This window comes from Halictus rubicundus, chromosome 4, assembly GCF_050948215.1.
Source record: "Halictus rubicundus isolate RS-2024b chromosome 4, iyHalRubi1_principal, whole genome shotgun sequence".
NCBI lineage: Eukaryota > Metazoa > Arthropoda > Insecta > Hymenoptera > Halictidae > Halictus > Halictus rubicundus.
Window position 1 is genome coordinate 19,829,041 of NC_135152.1, and position 8,928 is coordinate 19,837,968.

The following is an 8,928-nucleotide window of genomic DNA, read 5'->3' on the forward strand; positions in this document are numbered from 1 at the left end:
TAAGCTTCCATTTGACACAGCAACAATAACCATTGTATAGACCGTTTCTTTTTCAACAATCTTAACAAGCTGAAGACAATGTATTGGGATTCTTAAATTGTTTTAATTGCTCTACCGTTTCAAACTGCACAAAGCCTGCACTAGACTGCGGATTTCTATGCGAAATAAAAATTATTTGAATTAATTGCAAGGTATATATGCAGAGGTCTTTAATAAATTCTTTAAGTATCTTTAATGTATTGCATTCGATCCACCCATGGTCACCATAAACGCATAAAATCCGCGGGCTACTGATCACATTGTTTCATCTCTTCCGTTGTTCTTGTTCGCATTAACACTAGAACTACCAAGCATTAGATGCAACTGGCATACATTGCCTCATGATAACAACAAAATTGCATTTGTTTAGATTTGCTACCAGTTTTGTTCAAATAATACAAAATTTCCTAATGAAAACCTATGTATATCATAATTTCAATATTTCTAAAAGAAAAATCTTCAAGGAAATTAGAAGCAAGTCATTTTCCAAGTGGAACGTATCGAGGAAACACACGTTTGAACAAACGCGCGGCACAGTTTGCATAATTTTCAATTCCACTATACCAACAACCTCTTCGTACCCCTTTTGGAAAATTTAATTGCTAGCTAGATGTACAATGTCCTTGTTCCTGGTTAACGGAAGTTTCTTCCTGGGATTTCGATTTGGCAGGTACACGTGCAGCATGCAGTTGGAGATCAAGCAGCGCGAGAAGATGAAGAGAAGACGGGCACTACAGTTGATCCTCTTCCTGAAGGTCAGTATGATCGTGGGCCTGGTAGCTGGTTGCGGAGTAGCATCCAGAGTGTGGAAAGTCCCGTTCCTTTGGGCCATCTTTTGCACGGGACACTCCCTGCAGGTGAGAGACTCCATTAATCTCGCAATAACAATCGTCACGCGGTAATAGTATTAACAAGTCGAGCACCGACCGCGCAGTTATGTTTAACTAACGTTGTGTTTGGCCGGGAGCGAGTTAGACGGGAAGCTCTTCTACGTTCTGCGAATTGAATACCGCTCGCGTATGGGAAATCGATGTGTACCTCAGAGGAGGAACACGCTCGCGTGTAGATTGAATGTATATGCCTCTGAAAAGTGTGTGTGTGTGTGTGTGTACAGTTGTAATTTCCTGCGAATCTATCCTATAAATTAATACCACGGTGTTCGTTATTAAACTCTCTTACGAGCACGGTTCATTAACAGTATTGGATTGTGAATCATTTAAGTAATTCGAATGCTTCAAATCTTTTGAATAATTCAAACATTAAAATTAATGTAGGTTGTGGAGTATTCTGAGACGAGCAGGTGTCTATCTAAGGTTCTAGGCCTGTGCCCGAGTCATTCCTGACCCGCGTCGATGTTTCGTTTTCATTCGATATAAGGCGATCGCCCCGGGACCGGCTTTCGCCGTATTTCGGATGCGGAAGAAGAAGAGGGGATTTTCTTATTTTTAAATAAAAAGCGTCATTTTATATCGGAATAAAATTGACATATAGCATACGGTGAGGGTTAGTCGAATCCTTTCCATGTAATTGCAACTGACACACTAGATCTATAGAACTAGTTCTAAATTTTTTGATTCGTGGTTGTGGAGACTGCAAAAATACATTCGCGAGGAACTGGTACCGATAAATTTATGGCTTTGGGCAAACAGTACACTGTCATCTTAATCAAGTGTTGCAAGAGCATTCTTAACCCAGTACGTACCATCATAATGCTAATTTGGGATTGTGCCCATGGATTGCACTAAGGAATGTTTAAATTTAAATGTAAATTATATTAAATATATTTAAAAAATTTATTTCCTGAAAATGTTCTTACAAAGAAAAAAAAAGTCATTTAATTTTCTTTTTATCTTTCTAACCTGACATTACGCGAAGAAAATTTTCAGGAAATAAAGTAGCTTAGTAGTTTAATTTTCTTACAAAGAAAAAAAAAGTCATTCAATTTTCTGTTTATTTTTCTAACCCGACATTACGCGAAGAAAATTTTCAGGAAATAAAGTAGCTTAGTAGTTTAATTTTCTTACAAACAAAAAAAAAAAATCATTCAATTTTCTGTTTATTTTTCTAACCCGACATTACGCGAAGAAAATTTTCAGGAAATAAAGTCAAATTACTCGTTAACTATTAGATTTATTGCTAATGAAGGTCAATACTTTTTTACTCAGAATTCGACATTCTTCCATGTTGTGGTATAAAAAATATAGTAATTCATTTAAAAGAACAAAGTCGACCTTCAAATCTCCGAAACACTGCCACCTGTAAAAACAATAAATACACTAAACCGTGTACTCCTTCAGACCATGCAACTTCTGTATACAAAACTTTTTTCGTGCAACGCGTCCTTTGGAAGTCATATAGGTGTGCAAGTTGCGTGGACCACCCTGTACAAAAGAGCAGAACTTTACCGAGCCGAGCAAGCTAGAATCGTAGTGTGATTTTTCATGTGATTAACAAATGCCTTGCCACTTTGCTGTCCTGTTTATCCGCGCCGACTCGTCCCGTATAATGGGATGCAGGTCCCGAGACACACACAGTCGATGGTATCGTCTCTCGGAATGGGAAACGGTACTCGGCTCCGCGTTCGGTTAAATCAACAGGGAAGATACTTCCGGCGACGACGCGACGCGACTCGACGCGACTCGACGCGACGCCCGCCCGAGAACACCTACTAATCCTCGTGCGGTAATTGCAGCCGCGTTTGTCGGCTTACCAAGAGTTTGCTACGCCCGAGGCGAGCGCGAGCTGAGAAACCGCCTTGCCAGAGCGAAACGAAGCTGAAGCAGAGCTGAAGCGTAGCTGAAGCGTAGCTGAAGCGGAGCTGAACGCGAGCGGACAGAAACGATATTCTTTTAAACGTCGGGGCAAGATGGCGCCCCGGAATTTCGGAGACGCGAGCGCTCGCCTCGAGGCAAACGCGAAACATCCGCGCAATAACGAAGCGGATTGTTCATATGAAACGCTTTATGTAACGATACCCGGGCCCCGGGACAGACGATGTAACATTAGACTGCTGATTTTGTGCATTTCTGACGAAACTGGGTCGGCGAAATACATAATTCTGAAAATACGAAAAGAATCTGATACCACTGTAATACCTTTTTTCGACTGTTAGAATTGTCAAAAGAAAAAGTACAATTCCATTTCGTCCCTGTTGCTTACAATTACCTTACGAAAATTTTTATAAAAATCCACCGTCCACTTATAATGACGTTTTCACGCGAATGTCTTGCGAAAGACATTGTCTTACGAAAATTTTTATTATATTTTCCATAAAAATCCACCGTCCACTTATAATGACGTTTTTACGCGAATTTATTCCAAATTGCAACAAGAGCGTCCTTGCGTTTGTTCGTAAAATGGTGGGCAACTTTTTTATTCAGACTCGTGTTGAAATTCTAGAATATACGTTTTGTAGGCCCGTGTCTGTTCTACGTAGCCTGAAAATTTTGTCGAGATCGATCGATGCTGCTACGAGATACACACGTAGTGAGCATTAATTAGCTGTAAAATTATAAAAATCTGCAGCGCAGATGCAGACGAATGAAATTGTGGTCAGCAATGTTTAGTAACTTCTCGATGACTCCGGGACCGATTAGAGTCGTTCAAGAGTTCGTTTCGCCGCGTGTTTGTGCCGCAGAGGAAGAAGAAGAAGAGCCGAATGGCAAACAGAGGGGAACTGAAACCGAAGAGGAAGCTCGAGTTTGCGCGATCAAACGAGGGAACAATAGATAGCGGCGCCGCGCCGTCAATAACGGTGTTAGCGAAATTACGGGGTCGGCCCGGTGGGATTATTTGATGATAAGTTTGCTTATTTGTTCCATTTGTTGCACGATCGATCGGGGGATGCAGGGCCTGGCCGTAGCATTGTCCGTCGCGTGCAACTGCAGGGTCCTGAAGGTCTACGCCAGGAAGTCTTACAGGCAGCCGAAGCAGCAGGTAAATCTCCTCCCGGAGCGGGTCGCGTAGACGATCGAACCGCCTCGAATTCTCTCCGGGAATCCTCCTTTATCTGCCTCTATTGGACCAAGGAATCCCGGTCGCCTGCGCGAACTAACGTCTGTAATTTACCTCTGTAATCTCTGTCCGAGCTGCTCCAGTTTCCCCCGACAAATTTATTATCCCGGACGAATCCTTTCTCCGCGAACGGACCGCGAAACATGTCGGTGCACGCCATTTTCCGCGTTGCCGATCTACCGATCGCCTGAATCTCGCCGGCCGTTCAACACGCTCGCTGACATGTTGATCATACGTGGCGCATAAAATTCTTGGACTATCTTTAACGCGTTCGCCATCTTTAAAGCCTCGTATACGCGTGACTGTCACGATTCTGTGTATCGCGCGAAGACAATCAAATTTGTGCATGTCGTTATTCATCATTCTAACGCGTAGCATTAACACGTTCGTCGCCGCGTCAGCCATATGTGGATGACGGAATTATTTGTGCAGTTTTTAAAATGAATTTTTACGTTGATATATTCATTGTACTAAACTTGATTAGGATCTGTAACATGCAAGAAAGTTGGAGGCTTGCTCGGTATCGTACATTGAATTTTTTGCAATTTTTATTTCATCGAATAACTTACTTTGATTTTATGGAACTTTTCGGGTTTCTAGTTGGGCGTCCAAAGTGTTAATAGAGAGTTTGTTACTTTTCCTGTGACAATATCTGTTTTCATATTTTACGAGAGGATTGAATATGCCACTGTGTTATTTTCAGCCTATGAAACATATTGACACGTTGAGTGCCAAGAATCAGTGTAATTTAATTAATGAAATCGAAAGTAGAAGGAAATGTCGTGACCCTTCTGAATTCTAAAGAACTCTTCTGAATTCTAAACCTAGTCAAAAACCACTGTCAGTCATACGTGACTGACGTGGCAGTTAACGTGTTAACACTAAACCTACCAAACGTTAACAGTATCTGGTAAATATTGCTTTATAAAAATGTCAACCCTAAATTTATTGAGATTCTTCGTAATTTTCAATATAACGGATGCTTGTACAAGGAGATTTATTCCACTATTTTCCAGAAATGAATTTTCATAGTTTCCGTAATTGTGAAACATAAAATCATTTTATGTTCATCATTATGTTCATTATGGTCATTTTGACTGTGGTAGGTTTAGTGTTGAAAAAGAAAATAATTATCTATTCCATTCCAGCTTGTCGCGATTAAAGTAGAACATTTTTATTCCACGTAAAAATCCGCAGTTTACACGTAACATAATATCAGCAAAGAAAAGCAAATGCCTGATTCGCGGTGTAATTTTTAATTGAAAAATTGCCGCTCGAGGGCGAGCGATTTGACAGTGATAGGTTTAGTGTTGAAAAAGAAAATAATTATCTATTCCATTCCAGCTTGTCGCGATTAAAGTAGAACATTTTTATTCCACATAAAAATCCGCAGTAACATAATATCAGCAAAGAAAAGCAAATGCCGGAAGCGAGCGTGTTAAGATTCGCGGTGTAATTTTTAATTGAAAAATTGCCGCTCGAGGGCGAGCGATTAAAACTCGTTCTCGCGCCGACAGAAAAGACGGAGAACTTCCGGTCTAGAAACCGGATGAGTTGCAGCTTAGTTTAATTTCTCCGCTCCGACAATATTGTTCCTCCGGTTCGACAACGCGCGCGCGGTTCGACTTTATCGCCGCGAGCCGGATCTCGCCTAAAAAGATCGATAGTCGACGAGGGAGTTCGCTTTGCTCGTGCTGTAGAGCTAAACAAATTTGAACGGCGTAACTGAAGGGAAATCTTGATAATGATTAGCTGCCTACTAATAGCTCCCTTTCAATTATATCGAAAGTGAGGAACGCCTTCCAGTCAATTCAATCTTGTTATTTTTAATCGGCTGCACGGTCAGTTTCATCGCATGGTCGATTTAGCGTTAACACTTTGACTGCCAAACTAGGAACCTCAAAAATTCCATAAAATCAAAGTAAGTTATTGAATGAAATAAAAATCGAACAAAATTAAACATACGATATCGAGTAGTCTTCCAACTTTCTTGCATTTTACAGATCCTAATTAAATTCGGTACAATGAATACATTAACGTAAACATTCATTTTAAAATCTGGACAAATAATTCCGTCGCCCACTTATGGGTGACATGGTCACTGTCAACGTGTGACAGTCAACGTGTTAAAGGCACGTACCCAGCAAGCTATTTTTCACGAGCTCGCAGGAAGCCGTGTTTCCTGGTTCGAGCGATGGGTTATGGCGATTGTGAATCTCATGACTGGCAATGGGGCTTCGACTCGGTCTGGTCGATAAGCCCAATTCTACTCGAATCGATCAACCTTCTTTTTCCAGAGAATCCTCCACCCGATTATTCCAACAGACTATTGTTCCCTTTACACAGCGGATTTTTATGCAAAATCTTTTTTTAACACCTTCACGGACAGTAGACATTTCAGTGAGCTGCAAAAATAGACAGGCAATTTTTCTTGAAACTAGTTGTACTGTCCGAAATCTGATTGGACATAAACAATAATAATAAGTTAACTGTCATTAGCAATGACAGTTGGTCATCACTTTGAAATGTATATTAGTTACAAAAACTTAAGGTTGTATGAAATTAAATGAATAAAAATTTGCTTCAAAATTTGAATGCTATAGCATTCGTGCCGTTTTGCATCAGTATGAAAACGAATGCTATAGCATTCACGTCCGCGAACGTGTTAATAGGCTTAGCAGATTGAGAATTATATAACAATAGCTGCTCAAGTTCTCTTTTAATGCTTTCACTGTTCTATACTTTTCCTGCCACAGTGAATTCTCGATATATGTCAACAACACTACTATTTACGCTACTCGACCCGTGATCACTTCGTGACCCCTCACGGGATATACCCCGCGGTAGTGGGGATAATTCCGCGGCGTTTATCATCCAGACCTTGGCGACATATACAGAGAGTTCATTTGATAACTTTCGAAATATCTCCGAAACTATTGCGCAGATAAAAAAAAGTATCCTACGAAAATAGCTGGTCCCTTTACGTACAATAAGATCCCATAATAAAAGATGTAGGTTTCCATTCGAAGAAACAACGTTGACCTTCGAATGACCTTGAAAACTCTTTCCCCCTCGAAATCCTTGGACAAGTGTAGTACACTTGTTTTAAATATCTTTCATACTTTTCGAGATATTCGGCCGTAAAGTTTTCGAATGAACACCCTGTACAGAGAAATCTGTTCGGTCTATTGATCCGGGTCGATTGATTCGAGGAGATTTATTTCGGATATTTCGCCTCGATCGGGATCGAGTCTGAAGCAAATGCTCGAGCCTCCTCCGCGCAGCTGGTGCCATTTGTTCTCGAGCATTTGACTCGCTGGTTCGAAGGACACGCGCGGAAATAACGAACTGTGAATCATTGTTCTAGATCGCGCGATCGAGTAGCAGTTTGCAGTTGCTGGCACCGGCCCCGGACCCGGTCTAGATCGTACGCCGACGCCCGCCGTCACAGAGAACCAGCATATCCAAGGATTTCGACTATTTTTTCACGACGAACCTGGGGACTTTCTCATGATGGCGTGACACTACAGTGATATCGGGTTCTCGAAAATTTGCCGACAAGCGGAAACGGGACGCAGAGCGTGGGTTCGATCGATTCGAACAACGGAATACCGGAGAGCTTCGACTTCCGACGTTTCCCGCGTTCCAGCGATACTTGATCCGATACGACCCGGCCCGACCCGGCCCGGCCCGGCCCGAACCAAAGCTTCGACGATCGAAAGTGTATCCGCGAACGACGATATTGCCAAGGCGAACTGGCCCGGTTTTGGTTTTGGAGAGGGGACGGTGAGGATGACGTAAACGAGCCGTTTATTTTGAAAATGGTCTAAGTCCACTTATACTTAAATTGAGATATTTAAGGGTTTGTGTTTCAATAAAATTAAAAGTATTAGATACCAATGTGTCACACTGCTTAAATGTATCTAAAAGAGTTAAATGTACAGTCCCTATTAAAATAATAGCAATTATTAAGTGAATATGTGTTTTCTTACCAAAAATGGAGTTAAGCCACTTTCAAAGTTAGCAACCAGATTCGTTACAAAATTTGAAAGAGCCCAAGTCCATTCGACATAATTTAAAATGCTTCAAATTGAAAAAACAATACTCAATTTACTTTATATATCTTTACAACACTTCGAAAAGACCGTTTATGCAATTCGGGATATTTTCTAACTACATACATTTAATCTAACTACAATTTACTGCTCATCTACATTTTGTGTATGCGGGAAGGATTTGAAGAATGTCCTTGTATTTCGCTGTTGTAATTCGTCTTATATTTTTATAAAGTGGCGACAATACAATATTTTCGAATTTTCTTGGTCTACCCCGACGTGGTAATAAATCCAGAATTTTTGCATTCTCATTCATTGATATCTTACAGAAAGTTTTACATGATTCGTCTCTCAAAAAACGTATCCAGCATATTTTTAACCAATTCATTGTCTCTCCGTTAGAATTCTTTACCCTTTTAAAAATTGCGTCCCCCGAAAATTTTGTTCATACGAAATCCTCTTGTTTCATTTCATTCAGAACAAAGTAATTACCTTCCCTGCACTAATGCATTGGACTTAGGCCACTTCCAAAGTGATGGTTTGAATTATGGAACTAACTGCGAAAACTTGTGTGTCCAAAATGATCGTATATACTCTGAATATACTTAACCGCGAATGTTGTTTATGACAGCTAACTTGAGGTTGTACACGTAATTACGGGCAACAGAAAATAATTGACAAATGGACTTAGGCCACTTTCAAAGTGAACGGCTCAAATTCGAAAAGTGGGTCTATCGTTGCCCAAACACGGTGAAAAATGTATTAGACAAGGTTCCGATTGAATAATTATTTTCGAAAGTTCCACTGACCTGCTTGATTC

At 40.7% G+C, this 8,928-nt stretch overlaps 1 protein-coding gene across 1 annotated transcript in view; it reads left to right on the forward strand.

Moving 5' to 3' along the window:
- The window catches only part of LOC143353749 (adhesion G protein-coupled receptor E3), a 159,610-nt gene extending 151,604 nt beyond the window's left edge, over nucleotides 1-8,006 (forward strand). The window contains exons 6-8 of the mRNA XM_076787299.1: nucleotides 710-896; nucleotides 3,889-3,975; nucleotides 7,421-8,006. Of these exons, the coding sequence (XP_076643414.1) occupies nucleotides 710-896; nucleotides 3,889-3,975; nucleotides 7,421-7,477 (331 nt within the window). The 3' untranslated portion in view covers nucleotides 7,478-8,006. The remainder of the gene's footprint in view (nucleotides 1-709; nucleotides 897-3,888; nucleotides 3,976-7,420) is intronic.
- Nucleotides 8,007-8,928: the final 922 nt, after the last annotated feature.